Source organism: Lutra lutra, chromosome 18 (assembly GCF_902655055.1).
Source record: "Lutra lutra chromosome 18, mLutLut1.2, whole genome shotgun sequence".
Classification (NCBI taxonomy): Eukaryota; Metazoa; Chordata; class Mammalia; order Carnivora; family Mustelidae; genus Lutra; species Lutra lutra.
In genome coordinates, this window is record NC_062295.1 from 12,502,154 (window position 1) to 12,521,891 (window position 19,738).

General features: G+C 49.1%; 1 protein-coding gene across 1 annotated transcript in view; it reads left to right on the top strand.

Moving 5' to 3' along the window:
• Nucleotides 1-19,738, top strand: part of ABCC1 (ATP binding cassette subfamily C member 1) — a 131,070-nt gene that overhangs the window by 65,166 nt on the left and 46,166 nt on the right. The window contains exons 8-12 of the mRNA XM_047714454.1: nt 5,927-6,157; nt 6,793-6,970; nt 8,330-8,491; nt 13,912-14,004; nt 15,607-15,810. Of these exons, the coding sequence (XP_047570410.1) occupies nt 5,927-6,157; nt 6,793-6,970; nt 8,330-8,491; nt 13,912-14,004; nt 15,607-15,810 (868 nt within the window). The remainder of the gene's footprint in view (nt 1-5,926; nt 6,158-6,792; nt 6,971-8,329; nt 8,492-13,911; nt 14,005-15,606; nt 15,811-19,738) is intronic.

Sequence of the window (19,738 nt, forward strand, 5' to 3'; positions counted from 1 at the left end):
ACACAAGGCGACATTTGAGCAGAAGTTCATATTGAAGGAAGTAGTGACCCGTGTCCATGTGTGTGGAAAGGGCTTTATGGTTAGAGGGAAGAGCTCATGCAAAGGTCCTGAGGTAAAGGTGAGTCTGGCATGCTTATGGAGAAGTAGGGGGAGCAGTGTGGCCTGAGTGAAGTGTGTGAGGAGCAGAATGGAAGGTGGTAAGGGAGGAAAAGCATTTGCAAGGGTCTCATGGGCCGAGCTAGCGTGTTCAGGTTTGATCCTAGGTACAATGAGAAGTCAGAGGGGGGTTTTGTGCAGGCCAGTGGCATGTCCTGAGTTTTGTTTTTTAACCAGTGGGGCTGCCCTGGGGAAGGTGAGAGAGGGGGCAGGGAGACCAGTGTGGGGCCTGAGGGGCTGTGTCCCTCAGGTCCCTTCGTGCCCCAGAGCCCCTGTTTGCTGCTCAGAGGGATTTCTGACAGTTCAGTGCGATAAACATCATGGGTAAACCCTGTCATCGTCCTGGGTAAACCCCAGGCAGGTAATACCATATGAGTCGTGTTGCTTCATCTGGACGCAGCCCCGGACTGGGCGTTCCCATCTTGCCTGGCAGGATGTGGTGAGCCCTGGCTCCTCGGGCTTCAACATGGGCCACCCCTAGAGGCACTGGCTCTCTCAATACCTGAGCCTTCAGGGGTTCTCAGCTTGGGGGTTCACTGCCTTGTCATTCTCTCTGTCTCTAGAGGCACAAACCAGGTAGACATGGTGGGCGAAGGGAAAAGTCCTCTTCTCCGCTGGGATTTCTTGGTGTGGCCCCTTGTGGCCAGGCCTCCTCACTTAGCTGGGGAACAGGCTGCAGGTGGGAGGGAGAAATTACAGAGGGGCCCTGGCAGACCATACGGGGTGATGGATATGTTTACCACCTTGATTTTGCGGACAGTTTCATAGGCCTATGTGTCCACGTAGGTCAAAACTCATCCATTTATACACTCCCAATATGTGCGACCGAGCATACATCAGTTACACCTCAATTAAGCTATAGATGTTTTTTAAAAAGCAGAAAACATTCTTAAAGACAGGGTGGCCATTTTTGCTTAATTGTCTCTATTTTGTAAAGGAATGCAGACAGAAAATACCAAAAAAACGACACAGAGCGCCAGCATATGTGTGCTGAGCGGTGGTTCTGAACCTTGCAGACTCACTGTTGCCTTGAATACAAAGATTCTCCAACATCAGTACAGTTACTTTAAGGTAATAGGTCAGTAAAAATAGCCCACCCACATAGCTAAAATTTAAAAAATTAACAAAATGCTCTCACTAGGCTTCTGAGGAAATCTGAAATGGTTTTGTCGTAGGACAATGTGTATTTCAGTGAGTAGATGCTCAGGCACGTGTGAGTAGATGCTCAGGCGCGTGCGCGCTGGGAGAACAGAATGGAGAGTTGCTGCTTGTCCCAAAGGGGAGGGTTCCCTGTGACAGCTGCAAATCCCTCCTGATCTCCGGACCCACCATCAGTCGCCCTCACAGAAGAGGTTTTGGAGAGTTGTGGCCATCACTTGGCTAAATTCTGAATGAAATATAGTCTCCCCTTCTTTTCAGTAATCGTTGCATTCCTGGGGGCACCTGGGTGGCTCAGTGGGTTAAGCCTCTGCCTTCGGCTCAGGTCATAGTCTCGGGGTCCTGGGATCGAGCCCCAAGTCGGGCTCTCTGCTCAGCGGGGAGCCTGCTTGCCCCTCTCTCTCTGCCTGCCTCTCTGCCTACTTGTGATCTCTCTCTCTGTGAAATAAATAGATAAAATCTTAAAAAAAAAAAAAAAGTTGCATTTCTGAAAAAAATTCAAGGTGTATTTAAACTTAAAACTACAAAATACACACTATGGATATTATGGATTTATGTCTGAAAATGGAGTTCGATTCCAGACCTGGGTGATTTCGGGCAGGCTTTTCAATCTACGTAGATTCCTGTTGGGCTGTTTTTGGGGGACTGAGTGTCCTTAGGTCACAGAAGGTCTGGTATCTGGCTTAGTGGTTGATAATCAGAGAATGTGGCATTTGCAAAACAACCCCCTTTGAGAAAAGCTCTGCTTTTGAGGAACAGAAAAAAACAAAAAAAGAAAAGAAAAAGAAAAAGAAACTTGAAAAAAGGGTAAGGTGGTGGGGGAAGTTTGAGTCATTTGCATTCATAAGCAGCACATTTAAAATCCTGCCAGGGCTACCAAGGGGGTGGAATGGGAGGGGGACCCTTGCCACTCCCACTGTGGTTCCTGAGACTGTCCTCCTGTATATCCTTAGCACTAAGAAGAGTGACAATGTGCCCCAGGGTTGTAAAGTGCATTCTCTGCATTCGTAGGTCAAGTCTGCCCTTCTGTGTTATATTGGATATTGGATATTTGTTATGGGTCAAAGACTACGATGCTCAGAGGACACCCAGAAATGTAGAAATTTCAGTCACGCTGAGACTTTTTTAAGTTTAAGATTTGGCCTTTACTAAAGCCTTCATGACAGATGACAGAGTTCTCAGTAGTGCCTTGCTGCTCTTTGGTTGGTTCGAGCCCCTGCCGTCTGCTCCCAGCCCTGTTCAGGTCACCCTGAGGTTCTCACTGGTTCCGAGAAAGGGCTGCCAAACCTCATTTCCCGTCCTTAGCTCCAGGCCTTGCTCATCCTGTTCCCTCCGCCTGGAGCGTCCTTTTTTTCTCCTGATTCTCCCATCCTGCAGGTCACTGCTGTGATGTTACTTCTCCTGGAAAGCCCCCATGATAGCACCAGTAAGAGTCTTTTTTTTTTTTTTTAAGATCTTATTTATTTATTTATTTATTTGACAGAGATCATAAATAGAGAAGCAGGCAGAGAGAGGAGGAAGCAGGCTTCCTGCGGAGCAGAGAGCCCGATGCGGGTCTCGATCCCAGGACCCTGGGATCGTGACCTGAGCTGAAGGCAGAGGCTTTAACCCACTGAGCCACCCAGGCACCCAGCGCCAGTAAGAGTCTTATGAAGTCATGCTTGCTCATCCTTTCCTCTCATGAGGCTCTGTGGTAGTGGGGCTCCAGGTTTGACCGAGAACATGTGTTTAGTTCATTAGTGGACAAATGACTGATGGGCATCTCTGCCTACACTGGAATCTGATCTACTCAGAAAGGCCCTTTTTCTTCCCAGCCTTCAGCTTACCCACCCCTTTCTGTTCCTTTGCTCTGGATGGTTTTCTCCTGACTCAGACCTTTCCCCTCCAATTTTCCTTTCCCCTCCCAGCCAGAGCTTGCAGATGCCCGTCTTGCTTCCTCTCCGGTCCTGGAGCACTTCCCTCCTTTGTGGGCTTCTTGTTAATGGGATAGTTTTCTTTCTTGATTTGGCCTTAGCTGATCCTTCCCACCGTTCTTGACCTTGACCTTGTCCACCCAGGCATGAGCTTTCCTCCTCTCTGCCTGCCCTGGACCTTCTCCCTGACCCTTTGGCACCTGTCTCTTGGCCACTAGAAACAGCCCTGGGTCACTAGCAGCCCACGCAGGCCCAGGGCTGGGTCTGGTTTAGGAAGTGGTACAGAGAATGAACAGGGGAGGGCTGAGCCACTCCCTTCCTCTCTGCCTAGCCCTCTTTCTTCCTTGCCAGGGAGGCCTGCATGTGCTAAAAGGAATTATACTAAAAATCCTAGTAGGAAAAGGGCAGCTTTAGGGCAGGTCAGTAAAGGGAGTTGTGAAAGTCTTGCACAGTGACACTGACAGTGTGGTTGGTGGAATAATGCACAAAGATGTCCATGGTCTGATCCCCAGAACCTTAATGGCAAAGGGCCTGATATGATCACTGGGTCCTTGTAAGAGGAGACAAGAAGTCAGGGGGTGGGAGGTGGGGGTGGGGAATGCGCTGCAGCTATAACTGGCTTTTAACTGGAAGAAGGGGCCACAAGCCTGGGAATGTAGGAGGTTTCCAGAAGTTGGAAGAGACCAGGAAACAGATTAGAAGGAATGTAGCCCTGTGGGCCCCCTTCAGATTTCTGACCCCCAGAACTATGAGATGATAAATTTGTGCTGCTTTAAGCCACTCAGTGTGTGGTAATTTGTTACAGCACACATAGGAAGTTATACAACTTCACACTGAGTTTAGGTTTTATTCTGGGTGCAGTGGGGAAGCTATGAGTTGAAGTAGGAGGATGTGTTTTTAGGAAGGTCCCACTGGCTGCTGTGCAGGAACTTGGATGTCAGGGAACAAAAGTGGGAGGAAATGAAGGAGCAGGAAGGAGGCCCCAGTGGTGGTCATTTGCATGGATCAGAGGTTGTAACCATGGACAGAGTGGATGCATGCCCACACATCTCCTGGGTGGGGACAGACAGGACACATGCCTGATCGACCCAGAGCATGGAGGAGATTCCCGTGTTTCTGGTCCTTTCCTGGGGTGGCAAGTGAGCCAAGGCAGGTTGGAAAGCTGTGCTTGCTAAGAGAGAGTGTCAGGTAGTTTAAATAGTCAAGTGTGTGGCATCAACGTGACAAGGGAGAGCCTTCTGAAACTGAATGCCATTCAGTACACTCACACCATGGAAGGATCCCGTAAATTGCAGATACTTGGTTAGGTAAGGAGGAAGCATATGTTTTGGCGGCGGAGCCCACGTCGGGCCATTTGAAGATGTTGACTTGACTTTAATTTGGAGACCAGAGTTAGGTCTTTGCTGTGTAATAATATGTTACCCCAAACGTAACAGCTGAGAATGGCAGCGAACATTTACTATCTCACATGGTTTCTCTGGATCAGGGGTCCAGCCTAGCCGGGGGGTTCTGGGTCAGCGGCTCCTGAAGTCGCACTCGCCCTGTCAGCTGAGGCCGCATCATCCACAGGCTCGGCTGGGCCTGTAGGCCCTGCTTTCCGATTGCACACGGCTAGTCAGTCAGTGCTGGCTCTTGGCAGATCTCATCAGGGGGCTCCTCCAGGGTCCTCCTCACACGGCAGCTGGCTTTGTCTGGAATGAATGATCCAAGAGAGGGCAAGACAGAAGCCACTGTGTTTTCTGTGACCTAATCTTAGAAGCGCACTCCACTGTTTCTGCTGTATCCTCGTCCGATGGGAGGGGACTGTGCAGGGCCCTGAGCGAGGGTTCTAGTTTCTCACATTCTTGTAGACACTTGTTATTATCTGGCTTTTGATGATGCCCCTTGTGGGTGTGAAGTAATACCGTTCTGTGGTTTTGGTTTATGTTTCCCTGATGATGAATGATGTCAAGCAACGTGTCATGGCCATTTGCGTATCTTCTTCGCCCTTTTTAAATTGGGTTTTTTCCCCTTATTCTGTGGTAAGAGTTCTTGACATGGTCTGGTTACAAGGAGATATTTCATTGGCAAGTGTTTTCTCTCATTCTTCGGGTTGTCTTCTCACTTTCTTGATTGTATCTTTTGATACACGACACTTTTTTTATTTTGACAAAGTCCAGGTGATCTTATTTTTTCTTCTGGTGCCTATGGTTTGGGTGTCATATTTCAGAATCCACTGCCAGATGCAAGGTCGTGAAGATTTTCACCTTTCCTTATTTATTTAGGAGAGAGAGTGTACATGCATGCGTACAAACTGGGGAGGGGAAGAGGGAAAGAGAATCTCAAGCAAACCCCCAGCTAAGCACGGAGCCTGCTGCTCCGTCACATCTGTAGATCGCTGTGGGCCTTGTACTTTTCAGCGCCCTTCGTGTGTATTAACCCATTAATTTCCATAGCAGCTCTGTGAGCCGATCCTACGTGTATCCCCGTTGAACAGGTGATGAACCTGGGCTGGCTAGGGAACTTGCCTGAAAGTCACACAGCTGGCCGGCCAGGGCCCCGAGTCTGTGCTCCGAAGCAGCGTGCTAAGCTGCCTCTCTGCAGTGACTGGCTTTCTCGGGCCGGTCTCCCCGAGGGGTGGATGTTCTCGGCCTCTCCCCTGGCCAGCCGGCGGAGTCTCCAGAAGACCCCACAACTGGTCCACACTCCTTGCGTTCCAGGCAGCAGGCGAAGATGGCATACTCCTCCAAGGATCCCGCCAAGCCGAAAGGGGGCTCGCAGGTGGATGTGAGTGAGGAGGCTGAGGTTTTGATCGTCAAGTCCCCCCAGAAGGAGCAGGAGCCGTCTCTGTTCAAGGTGTTATACAAGACCTTCGGGCCCTACTTCCTCATGAGCTTCTTATTCAAGGCCGTCCACGACCTGATGATGTTTGCCGGCCCAGAGATCTTAAAGTAAGACCCCTTCCCTCTCAGCTGGGCAAGTTTTTGTGTTCCTGACCTTCCACAGGCAGCACTCCTAACCTCTGCCTTGGAGTCACGTGGGGTGCCCTACGGGCTTAATTACATCCGAGCCTCTCTGTCTGCACCCACTTTGCCCAGTACTTTGCTTTGACACCATTTTGGTTGCAAGTAACCGAAACCAACTTCCCCTGAAGCCAGAGGAGGAGAGAGGAATGTCTAGGGAAACTGAGAACAAGAAAATGAGCCAGACTGCGTCAGACTGCAGCCTGAAAACAGAAAGTCACAAGGAGGTCCCCTCCCTCCTCTCTCTCTGTACCTCTTTTTGTCTCTGGGGGGGGCCACCCGCTCCTCGTCTTTGCCTTCCTACCTTTGCCTAACATACTCTCTGGTCACCTGCGGGTGGCTTTCTCGTGACGAGCCAGAACAGTCGGTACGAGAAGCCACCTGCACCTGCTGGGGCAACCTGCACGGCCCCATCACCCCTGTGGGTTTGTTTTTCTCTGCATAAAATGGCAGGAGTAACACCCGCCTCACCTGGCTCAGGGAGAGTTGAAATGTGGACGTGGGAGGACTTGTTCCCTGCGCGTGTGCGTCAGGCTCTGGTCCTTCCGTCCTTGCTCCCTCAGATTGCTCATCAACTTTGTGAACGATCAGGAGGCCCCGGACTGGCAGGGCTACTTCTACACCGTGCTGCTGTTCGTCAGCGCCTGCCTCCAGACCCTCGTGCTGCACCAGTACTTCCACATCTGTTTCGTCAGCGGCATGAGGATCAAGACAGCCGTCATTGGTGCTGTCTACCGGAAGGTGGGTGAGGTCAACTAGAAGGCGGGTGGGGTCAGCCGGAAGGTGGGTGGCATCTCTTAGAAGGCAGGTGAAGGCCGGTCCTCACAACCAGGGGGTCACATTGACGTCTCCCAGTGTATGTAGCCTCAAAATCTGTGGGGACCTGGCTAGGTCACCCCCAAGGCCACCGTGAGGATTTCAAGCCCAGCTTCTAGAGCAGTAGCAGGAGGCCAGCCCACATGACCGCAGCTGGCCACAGTTGCCCATCAGGTCTGAGACCTTATCAAAGCTGATGTGTAGCATGTCCTTGAAGCCTGTGTCAGCCATGCGGAAAGGAGTTTCTTAGGTGGCATTTGACTTGGGAAAATGCATGTTCACGCTGTCACTGCCATTGATACTCCATTTGAGCTTGTTCTGACTCTGCATATGAACTGGGCAGGTGGTCCTTTCCCTGGGTAGTGGAGTGCTTAGGTATTTAGGCAATCCAGCTTTAAGGGAATTTCTTGGTTCCTTCAATTTCTTAGCTTCTGGGGTGAAGACACTGCTTGGGCCGTGGGTGGAGAAGAGACTGCCTAGCAGGTAGTCAAGAGAGATGGGCCAGTTTGTTGGTTCTGAGCCCTGTCTGTAAGTTGGACTCACTTGGAGAACTTCAGCAACTCCCACTGCCCAGGCTGCTCTGCAGACCAACAAAATCAGGATCTCTGAGGGTGGGACCCAGGCATCTTTATTTCTTAAATTCCCCAGGCAGTAGTGTGAAACCATGTTTGAGAATCAGGACAATTTTATCCTTCCAAGGGATGTTTGGAAGATGTCTGGAGATGTCTTTGGTTTTTGGTTGTCCTAACCAGAGATGGAGGTGTCTAGTTAGAGGCCGAGGATGCTGGTGAACACCCTATAAGGCACAGGCCAGTCCCACAAAGACGTATCCAGCTTCAAATGTCAGTCATGCCAAGACTGGGAAACCCTGACCTTGACCTTGCTCCTTGAGTGTGATCTGCGGACCAGCAGCATCTGCATCATGTGGGAGCATGTTAGAAATGCATCGCCCCAGGCCCATACCCCAGTCCTTCCAAATCTGAAACGACGCTGTAACAAATTTCCCCAGTGATGTGTGTGCCCCCTGCAGTGTGTGACACCCTGGTTTAGGTGATCTTGGGGTCCCTTCCATATTACGGAAGTCAGGATGAGGCAGAGACCGTCATTGATAAGAGCTGGGGCTTTGCGATGGGACCTACGAGCTGGGAACGCAGATAAGGTAGGAAGGCAGGAGAAAAGAGAAGCGGTTTTCCATTCCTGAGCTGTGTTCTTCCTCCACGTGGACCTGGACAAAAAGTTTTTGCCTGCTAGACTCACCATCTTTCTCTCTCCATTGTCCTGCAGGCCTTGGTGATCACCAACTCAGCCAGAAAGTCCTCCACTGTCGGGGAGATTGTCAACCTCATGTCTGTGGACGCCCAGAGGTTCATGGACTTGGCCACGTACATTAACATGATCTGGTCAGCTCCTCTGCAAGTCATCCTTGCTCTCTACCTCCTGTGGCTGGTGTGTGTTTGACGTTGTTCCCCTTGTGCAGAGGGAGGGACCACCTCATGTGGGCAGTGGGGGTGAGGGAGTGGGTGTCGGTGATAAGAACCTCTGTCATTCACTGGGGTTTTTTTTCCTTGACATCATTCACACTTTATTTTCTGGTCTGTTGGACAATTTCTGGTGTCATATCTGTTTTCTCGGTTTTTGGATTTATGCTCTTTTTGATGGCATGATACTTGTTTGCGTTTGTTTTTTTTAAAGATTTTATTTATTTGACACAGAGAGAGAGATCACAAGTAGGCAGAGAGGCAGGCAGAGAGAGAGGGGGAAGCAGGCTCCCCACTGAGCAGAGAGCCCGATGCGGGGCTCGATCCCAGGACCCTGAGATCATGACCTGAGCGGAAGGCAGAGGCTTAACCCACTGAGCCACCCAGGCGCCCCTGCATTTGTTTTTTTGACAGTACGTAATTAACAGCCTTGTAATGTACACACCATATTTCTCCCACTGTATCCTTCCAAACAGGAACAAAATTTCTTTATTCACTAGCCCTGAATTGTGTTGGTTAAGATTCTCTGAGTTGCAAGGGATAGAAACCCATTTTATTTTTATTTTATTTTTTTTTTAAAGATTTTATTTATTTATTTGACAGACAGAGATCACAAGTAGACAGAGAGGCAGGCAGAGAGAGAGAGGGAAGCAGGCTCCCTGCTGAGCAGAGAGTCCAATGTGGGACTCGATCCCAGGACCCTGAGATCATGACCTGAGCCGAAGGCAGCGACTTAACCCACTGAGCCACCCAGGCGTCCCTAGAAACCCATTTTAAAAGGGATGGTAAGCAGGGCGCCTGGGTGGCTCAGTCGGTTAAGCATCTCCCTTTGGCGCAGGTTGTGGTCTCAGGGTATTAGGATAGAGCCCTGAGTCGGGCATCCTACTCAGCGGGGATTATCATTCTCTCCCTGCCCCTCCCCTCTGCGTGGGCTCTCTCTAGCTCTCATATGTACATGCTCTCTCTCTTTCAAATCAATAAAATCTTTAAAATAGGCTGGGCTAGTAAAGGGAATTTTGTGGGGGCATGTAACTGCAGGGCACAGGGTGTGGCCTTAGGCATGGATGGATCCAGGAGTTCACGCAGCGCTGTGAGGACTCAGGGTCACCCTTTCATCATTTCCTGGCCCTATTTGCCTCTGAGATGACTTCACTCTCAATCGGATTTCCCTTGGTGGCTTCCATACCTTTGGGCTTTTACCATCTTTCCCAAGAGCAGTGTCAGAGAAAAGAGAATATTGCATTCCTCATTTCCTTAGCCAGAGTCCCAGGCACATTCCTGTACCAGTCACTGTGAACCGAGAGGCAGAGTTCTTTGACTGGCCAGCTCAAGTCACATGCCCTCCCACAGTGAGAGTGTGTGATTGACAGCCTCTCCACATGAGGAGGGGAGGTTCCCACAGTGAAAAGTTAACAAGGTGCTCATGGCCTAACACATGCCTTATCCTTTGTTACTCTGAGCCTTTGTATGTGTCTTTCTTTCTGCCAGGAATTCCTTTCTCTCCTTTTTTTTTTTTTTTAAAGATTTTATTTATTTATTTGACAGAGAGAGAGAGAGAGATTACAAGTAGGCAGACAGGCAGGCAAAGGAGGCGGGGGGAGCAGGCGCCCCACTTAGCAGAGAGCCCGATGCAGGGCTCCATCCCAGGACCCTGGGACCATGACCCGAGCCGAAGGCAGAGGCTTAATCCTCTGAGCCACCCAGGCGCCCCCCTTTTCCTCCTTCGCTAAGGATGAAGTCCTACCCATCTTTAAAGGCAGTGACACCTGCCAGATCCAGATTGCTTTTCTCTCAGGATTAGATGGATTTCTTCCTTTTTTCCCTTTTTTTTGGGGGGGGAGATTTTGTTTATTTATTTGACAGAGACACAGTGAGAGAGGGAACACAAGCAGGGGGAGTGGGAGAGGGAGAAGCAGGCTCCTACTGAGCAGAGAGCTCGATGCGGACCTCGATCCCAGGACCCTGGGATCATGACCTGAGCCAAAGGCCGACGCTTAATGTCTGAGCCACCCAGGCACCCTGGATTTCTTCCTTTTTAAAATCCCAATAATTTAGTAAAGGAGCTCCTCTGATACTACCTACTAGAATAGTTTTTTGCTGCTTGGTATAGCTGCTCCTCCTCTCCTGATAAGTGTCTTGGTTACTCATGGGCTCAGTGTCTTGGTTTTTTTTTTTGTTGTTTGTTTGTTTGTTTAAGATTTTATGTATTTATTTGACACACGCACGCTCATGCATGAGTAGGGGGAGGGGCAGAGAGAGAAGTAGACTCCCTGGGGAGCCGGGAGCCATATGCGGAGCTGGATCCCCAGACTCTGAGATCATGACCTGAGTCAAAGTCAGGATGCTTAACTGACTGAGCCAACCCAGCGCCCCTCAGTGTCTTGCTTGTGCCTTATTTTTTATTTCCTGTGAGTGTAGTCCTAGCAGGGCCCGGTGCCTAATAAGTGTGCAACAAATTATCCATTGATTTGACTGTAGTTTACATATTTTTTTTTGGTCTGTTTATACAGCAGAAGATAAGTGATTATAAATTGTTTCTAGAAATGAAACTTAGAAATAAATAGCAGAGTCTCAATGTCTTTTGGGGCCGACATCTTGGGGTATCCACTTCTCCAGAAATTTCAGCCACGGGTAAAATAGTTTTTGGAGCATTTCTTTTAGAATCAGCCTCCAGGGGTGATTCATGAACCATTAAGAAGATTGTTCTGTTTTAGATGAGGGTTGCTGAATGTATCATTGACATTTGGGGCCAGATAGTTTCTTGTTGGGGCGGGGGTTGTCCTATGCACTGCGGGATGTTCAGTGGTGTCCTTGGTCTTTTCACTCTGATACCAAGAACACAGTCCCCTGCTACCTTCCCCCCTGCCAATTGTGACCCAGATGTCCCTTAGGGGCAATTCTTCCCTGTTTGGGAACCACTGGTTTGGATAGAAAACCAGCTTTCTCTGTTCATCCGTTAAAAATATAGTATAGGATGGGGCGCCTGGGTGGCTCAGTGGGTTGGGCCTCTGCCTTCAGCTCAAGTCATGATCCCGGGGTCCTGGGATCGAGCCCCACATTGGGCTCTCTGCTCAGCGAGGTGCCTGCTTCCTCCTCTCTCTCTCTGCCTGCCTCTCTGCCTACTGTGATCTCTCTCTGTCTGTCAAATAAATAAATAAAAAAATCTTTTAAAAAAATATATATATAGTATAGGAGGAGCGCCTGCGTGGCTCAGTGGGTTAAAGCCTCTGCCTTTGGCTCAGGTCATGATCCCAGAGTCCTGGGATCGAGCCCCGCGTCGGGCTCTCTGCTTAGCGGGGAGCCTGCTTCCCTCTCTCTCTGCTTGCTTGTGATCTCTGTCTGTCAAATAAATAAAATCTTAAAAAAAATACAGTATAGGATAGTGACAGTGGTGTGGGCTCAGGAATGAGACTGTCTGGGTTCAAATCCTGCCTCTTCAATGATTAGGTTTGTGATGTCATTCCCTAAGGTCACTAAACCTCAGTGTGTCTTCATCTGCAAAGTGGTGATGGTAATGTTACATTTCATCATAGGGATGTTGGGATGAAGGAATGAATCAGTACAGGTTATGTTCATAGAACGGTGTATGGGGTATGAACACACTGAGTATCTTTTTTTTTTTTTTTAAGATTTTGTTTATTTATTTGACAGAGATCACAAGTAGGCAGAGAGGCAGGCAGAGAGAGAGAGGAAGGGAGGCAGGCTCCCTGCCGAGCAAAGAGCCTGATGCGGGGCTTGATCCCAGGACCCTGGGATCATGACTTGAGCTGAAGGCAGAGGCTTCAACCCACTGAGCAACCTAGGTGCCCCGAGTATCTTTTAATTATTGTTTGCTGTCAGAGTTTATTCTGAATGCTTTAGATTGTTGGTAGAAATCACTTCATTCTCGAAGGTGGGTAATTGGTCACTGGGTGGAGATACTTTGCAGAAACTGTTATGAGCAACAGCAGCATTTTTGGGGAGACTAGGACCAGTGCCCCCGTGTGCATTGACTCGGAAGAGACTAGCCGTCCTGGTTTTCCGAATGCTTAAGGGGGAGAAAAAAATCACATTACCCTGTAGTTTCATCCATGTGAGTATGTACACTGGGCCAGTTTCTCAAGCTGTATTCTTTTCAGGTGTTGAAATTAAAAAATGGAGATCTGTATCTTATCTTGGCATCTTAACCTCTCAGGGGTAGTTTCCTTATCTGCCACTCGGATAATAGAACAAGTCTACAACCTCTTATTTACATACCCCCAAATCCAAAAGGTGTGGAAGTTTTCCTTAACTCGTGTGGTGCCTTAACCTGAACTGACCTGACCTGAGCTGAGGGGAAGTGTTTGTGATCTTGATTATTCTCTCAGGCCGGTACTATTTTGGTGATGAGAGGTCAGTACCCTTGATGACGGAGTGCTGTGCTAGGGCCCAGGGGTCGTGTAATGCAATATATGGACTCACTTGGGTCAGCAGTCGCCGAGACCACGCCAGGTTGCTAGGAGGACTTGGGGCTTTCATTTTTACAGCAGGAGAAAGCAAAAGGTGAATACACAGGGGGAGGAATGGGCTGTGGGTGGCAGGAAGCAGGTACAGACTTCGGGATTCCTCTCCCAGTAGCCTCACACAGGATGCACTTAATTGCCTAGCAACAAGTTCCACAGCGTGGGAAATGTTGTCAGCCAGGGGAAGTTTGATAGAGACCCAACACCCAGGGTTTTTACTGGGGATTGGTTGCACAGGTGTCCTCTGCTTGGCCCATACCAGACTTTGAGACTCTCAGAAGACAAAGGGGGTTTCAGCATAAGCTATAGCGTTTGTACAAAGAGTTGAGGCCCAGCGAACTACTCATACCAGTTCTGAGAATGGTGGGAGCCCTCCCTAAATCCAAGCTCCCAGATGGCAGCCAAGGGCCAAATCTGTAAGCAGGCCTTCAAACACGATAAACCATTAGACTGGCTGTGTTAACTCTTTGCTATTCAACGCTTTCTTACCTTTCTAAAGTCCTTTAGAGAAAGCATGAGAGCTGGGGGCCCTTCAAGCAGAAGGAGAGGGAGACAAGCAGACACCCTGCTGAGCAGGGGAGCCCCACACAGGGCTCGGTCCCAGAACCCCGAGATCATGGCCTGAGCCGAAATCAAGAGTTGGCAGCTCAACTGACTGAGCCACCCAGGTGACCCACCGTTCTGAAGTTCTAGTTTCTGAAACTCATCTGGCCCTGTCATGTTCTTAAAGGGGTTGTAGGACGCCAGGGGAGGCTCACAAATAAATCTGAATATTCTTATAAGCCTGTCGCTGGGTAAGAGTGACGCATCTGCCCTGAAGATGATCGGCCAGGTCTGCAGGATCAGTGTGGGGTGGCTCAGCCAGAGAAGCCCCCTGTTAAAGACCTCTGTTCTCTTTCTTCCTTAGAACCTGGGCCCGTCCGTCCTGGCTGGGGTGGCTGTGATGATCCTTATGGTTCCTGTCAATGCCGTGATGGCCATGAAGACCAAGACTTACCAGGTTGGGTGTCTGTTGCCACAGGGCTCCAAGTTGGGCTCTTGTCGAGGCCTTTCCATTTGGGTTCTAGCTGAGTTCTTCACAGGCCCTGGAGGGGTTCTCAGCCCTGCATGCCTGTCCGAGTCCCCTGAGGAGCTTTCCCAAATGCTGATTCCTGGGCTCCATTTCTGGGATTCTGGTTCATTTCATGTTGGTGAGACCCCAAGCATCAGTTTTTAAAGCTTCCTGGGTGATTCTGGTGGACTGCCAAGGTTAGGATCCCCAAAATAGCTAGACCTAGGCCAGTGACCGGAATCACATGTGTGAGCCTCTGGGAAATTCCTTATTTCCCACAAAATTCAATCATTTACATGTTTTCTGTGCATTTTCAAGAGTTGAGTAAACATTTCTCCCTGACTTTTTTCCCCCTCTTACCTTATGCTAGGCTCAGCGTTCAACTCTCTTCAGCAGTGTTTTGTATTTTTTAAGTTTTTCAATATCCAAGTGACAGAGCTGTTGCCTTCTTATCATAAAAAAATGTTCCATTGATAGAAAAGTGTATAGATTAAAAGGGAATATTTCCTTCCCTTTCCTCTCTGTGTCAGTGAGCATGTTGAAGCAAACCCTTCTCGAACTTTCTGTGTATTTATAGAGAGCTCTGATTATACAGTTAGGTTTCATGGTGGGCCTGGGTGTGTTTCTTCATGGTGTCACCACCATATATGTTTTTATACACATGGCCCATTTCGCAGCCTGGTCTGATCATTTGAGACCACGTCTCAGGGATCTTTCCATCTAATGTGACTTCATTCTCTTGAACTGGCACCACATGGTCCATAACCAAGAGGGGCCAGAGTTGATGTCTCTGCTCCTCTGTTGGTGGCTGTTTATGATGTGCCTGTGGAACTGCAAATAAGAATGCTTGACTGCGCTGATGATGAGTCCCAGGATGGGGACCTGTTGGAATGAGGCCTCCGCAGGTGTGGGTGGGAGGAGGTTATGCAAGAAAGGGGCCCTGTCACCTTTCGTCCTCTGAATGCTGTGTAGTAGGCTTCCCTGAGTGGCCCACTTTTGAAACCGCGTCAGTCACTGGCTTTGGCTTTCCTGGACTTAAAAAGCGTCCTCATCCGTGACCCGGGAATGACCAGAGCCTTCAGCGACAGTTCTTAGGAGCACGAAGTGGCTAGATGCATGCCCAGTGCTTAGAAAAGGGCTCGGCATCTGGAAGACGCCCAGTGCTATCTAACGGGCAGTATGGCTCAGTAGAGAAACTAAGGAAATGGAGGCGGGAAGAAAAAAAAAAACCAAAAACCCCAGCATCGTTGTCTCTCTTGTGTTTGGATCAGCAGAGTAGGGTCCCTGCCCGCCTTCCCTGGACACCGCAGGGTTGTTCTTGTTTCTGCTTCTCAGATCTAAGTTTAATAGGTGTCTTAATCAGTGTCCCATTTAACGTGATCCAAAGCAGGTTCTTCCCTCGGTAAAGGAGTCCTTTGTGCCCTCAGGGTCAAAAGGAGGAGGATTCATAGGGATTTCGGGGTCAGCTTTTGCACCCTTCTGAAGGCCCCCTTCTCCCATGGGGCCAGACGGGGTCCCCTGCTGTGGTGTCAACTGCTCTTGTCTCTGAAGGTGGCCCACATGAAGAGCAAAGACAATCGCATTAAGCTGATGAATGAGATTCTCAACGGGATCAAAGTGCTCAAGCTTTACGCCTGGGAACTGGCCTTCAAGGACCAGGTGCTGGCCATCAGGCAGGAGGAGCTGAAGGTGCTCAAGAAATCGGCCTACCTGGCAGCCGTGGGAACCTTCACCTGGGTCTGCACACCTTTCCTGGTGAGTGAAGCCACGCCCACCCTAGCCCACCTCGCGGGGGGTTTGGTTGTGTTCTCATGCCCGAACATGTTCAAAAACGTCAAGGGTTCATCGAGGCCTGGTCCTACCACTCCTTGGATGAATGGCCACCCACCCCCTCCCCCACTTCATTGTCTTCCCAGCTCTTGGTAGCTACCAGCCCAGGGGTCCTCAGAAGCAGCCACTTCTAGGAGCTGCTGGTTTATAGGTTCACGATGAGATAAGAAATTTGTGCCAGAATGTCAAGCAGGTCTCTCTGTGTCCTTGTTAGAAAAACAATGGGCAGAACTACGCTGTGCCCTCAGTGTTATAGTCGGGTGACAGCACTGTGTCAGCATTTCCTCCATTGCCGACCAGTCAAGAGCCCAGGATTTGGCAGGTGCCAGACGTGCTCTAAGATGTACTTATTGTCTGTCTGTCCCTCCATGAGAAGGGCAGCTCCCGGAACGGGAAGGCAGGGATTTTGTCTTCTCTGTGCACTGCCGTACCCACCGTGCCTAAAATAGCCCATCGTAGGTGCTCAGCAAATACTTGTCATTTGTTGTTTAAAAAAAAAAAAAAAATTGAATCCATACAGAAACTCATCAAATGAAAAGTATATTGTCTTCTTTTCCATCTGTTCCCTTTCTCCAGAGTATTTGAGAAACACTGGAAAAAGCAAGAGTGAGTAAGCTTTTTCTACCAAGGACCAGCTAGCGAACATTGTAGACATTCTGGGCATAGCCTCTCTGCTGCTATATTTTCTTTTTTTTTTTTTTTTTTTAAGATTTTTATTTATTTATTTGACACAGAGAGAGATCCAAGTAGGCAGGCAGAGAGAGGGGGGAAGCAGGCTCCCTGCTGAGCAGAGAGCCCGATGTGGGGCTCGATCCCAGGACCCTGAGATCATGACTTGAGCTGAAGGCAGAGGCTTAACCCACTGAGCCACCCAGGCGCCCCTCTGCTGCCTCTCTTCTTTGCTGCCAGTGTGGCCATCCGTAATAGACACGGGAACAGGCGTGGCTACATTCCCCTAAAAATTTCTTAAAGATACTGAAATTTGAGTTGCACGTAAGCTTCCTGTGTCATATATTATTTTGATTTTTAAAAAAATTATCTATGTCTGTTAAAGTATTCTAAACCCATGGGCCAGATATAAACAGGTGTGGACCCCTGGGGTGCCTGTTGAACTTGGCTGCGAGCTCTTGGTGTGACCCGAAACCAGTCAGTCCGCCTCCCTGCCTCTGGGTTCTTGTGTATGGAACATGGAAGGGCTGGGCCACGGGGGTGTCACACAGGCCTCTGCCTGCTCCCCACTCCCGTCCCCGCACTAGATGTCCACAACGCGTTGTGGGGTTCTCTCCCACTGAGTTCTTTTTGGGCCACCCTCCCGGTGACCAGTGTCAGCGGACTGGAGCTGCCATACGAAGTGACCTCTTTTAGCCAGTCTGGGACTTCACGTTCTCTTAGATCCTTTCCGGCTCACAGATGCCAGCATTCGTGGCTGGAAGGTTCTGCCAGCTCATTCTTTGAGAACACTCTGGTCTCCCCAACTTTCCCCAGATCTCTGATGGCTTTCTTTGATTTTTAGAATTAAAAAGCATCTGAAGAGTGGGTGATAGTTACGTAGGGTGTTCATTTGATTATTTTCCTTTAAACTCTTAAATAGTCTCAGTGTGTTTATAATTGTTAACTGTCCTTCTTTGTATGATGCATTTTATTTTAAAAAGGACAGTGTATTCCTTGGTAAAACTAGTTGAAGCTGTTCCAACAGGTCTAGCACAGGGTTTCTCAAGCTCAGCACCGTTGCCGTTTGGGACCTGATAATTCTTTTTTTCTTTGTGGGCTGGAGGGGCACTGTCCTGCTCATTGTAGGGGTGTTCCGCAGCATGTCTGGACTCAACCCAGCAGAGGCCAAGTGTCACCTCTTCCCCCTCCGTGTCCCCCCTCCCAGTTGGGACAATCAGAGGTGTCTCCAGAAACTGCCAGGTGTCCTGTGGTAGAGAACCGCAGGTGTGTCTCCGTCCTCAGACTTTGGTCATCTAGCTTTCCTCTCTACCAGTATCTTCTGCGTATTTCCAGGGAAAGCCTGTGTATGCAGCAGCATAGCAGTGACTGTCCATCATAAATGTAACCGAACTTACATATCTCTTTTACTTAGCTTGACGCGCATGATGGTAAGTCATACAGAAATCCAGAACATTTTGAGTCGCATTTCTTTCATAGGAAAAAGCTCTGCAGCCAGAGGGAGAAACTGACAGGGTTCAGTACTTGGGTTGTGTTACACTTGGGGTGAGGGAAACTTCCCATAACCCCCAAGCTCTTCTGACTGAGTGTCCAGTCTCTAGCTTGTCTTCACTTAACATCTCCTGCCCTAGTCTCCATCAAGAGATACTTAAGAGCGCAACTGGCTTTTCTTGACCTTGAATTTGCCGCTCAGTATCGTGTTGGGGGTGGGTAGGGGTAACGGGCTTCCAGAGATGGAGTTTGTTAAGCCGTTTGGCATGAAACAGATGAGCCTGGGTGTCAGTTGGAGACCTTGCCCCTAGCGGGGACACTGAAGCCTCTGACTACATTAGGATAAAATATGTAGCCTTTGGTTCCCTTGAAAGGTGTTTGTATGTCCTTTCCACTGGCGAATTCCTACACTTCAAGGGTGATGCGGTGTTTACCCACCGGAAGGTATGATGGAAGACAGAGGCCTGAGGAGGTCAGACAAGAGTGGGGATGCCAGTTTGGTGGGATTGATGGGATTGTTTTTCTGAAATACAAAGCCTGGCATCCATCATGTACACTTAATGTGCTTTTTAAAATAGTATCCGCAGGCTGCCATCAATATTTACCATTTTGAGTCTTGGAAGATTTGGGAGTTTCTCCTCTTCTATTTATCCTTCTCTCTCTTTGTTAGGGTAGTTATCGTTCTGTATGGTAATTAGCCATTGTGTATTTCTTCGCTGATCAGATCATACGGGGACGTTATCTTTTCTTTTTTTTCCTCTTTTTTTTTTGGCTTGCATTCCTAGAACCGGACTTGGCAAATGGTGCACGTTCAGTAAATGTAAAGTAGGGGAATAACTGAATGAGTAAAGGTTTTTGAATAAACTGTGTTAGTCAGGAACTGGGTTGCAATTGGCAGAAACCTTGCTCAAGTTGACTAGATTGAAAAGGAAAGTGGGGGGCGCCTGGGTGGCTCAGTGGGTTGGGCCGCTGCCTTCGGCTCAGGTCATGATCCCAGGTCCTGGGTTCGAGCCCCACATTGGGCTTACTGCTCAGCAGGGAGCCTGCTTCCTCCTCTCTCTCTGCCTGCCTCTCTGCTTACTTGTGATTTCTCTCTGTCAAATAAATAAATAAAATCTTTAAAAAAAAAAAAAGAAAAAAAAGAAAAGGAAAGTGGGATTTTTGAGTCACAAGACTGAAAAGTGTGAGAAATTGCTGGTTTTGAGCATGACTGGGGTTTCAGTCATGGCTAGATCCAGGTGTTCCGGAGCTAGTGACAAGCTCCCCCTCCCCCCCGCCTGTCTCTCAGCTGTGCATTCTCCATGGTGTTTTCTTTTGTCAGGGAGCTGCTCACCACATAATTACCGTTCATCCTGTCATCTGAGTAACGCCTGTGGGGAGAGGCCCCATTAGCCCATTTTCCCATTAGTCTCAGCAAAGCTGTGGGATTGGGTCTCACTGTGGCATTGCAGTTGGCCACGTGCTTATGCCTGAATCGCTGGGGCCAAGGAGATGGGATGCTTGGATTGATGAGCTTTGTGTGGCTTCTGTGGGAGCTTGGGGTGGGACATGAGCAATTCATTTATGGCCAAAGCTCATTGAGATAAAAGAAAATCGGGGTATCCCAGAAATGGGAGTGGATAATGGGCAGACTGAATGAACAGATGTCCTACACAAAGAGACATCAGGTTTTTCAGGAGTTGGGCTGGAGTAG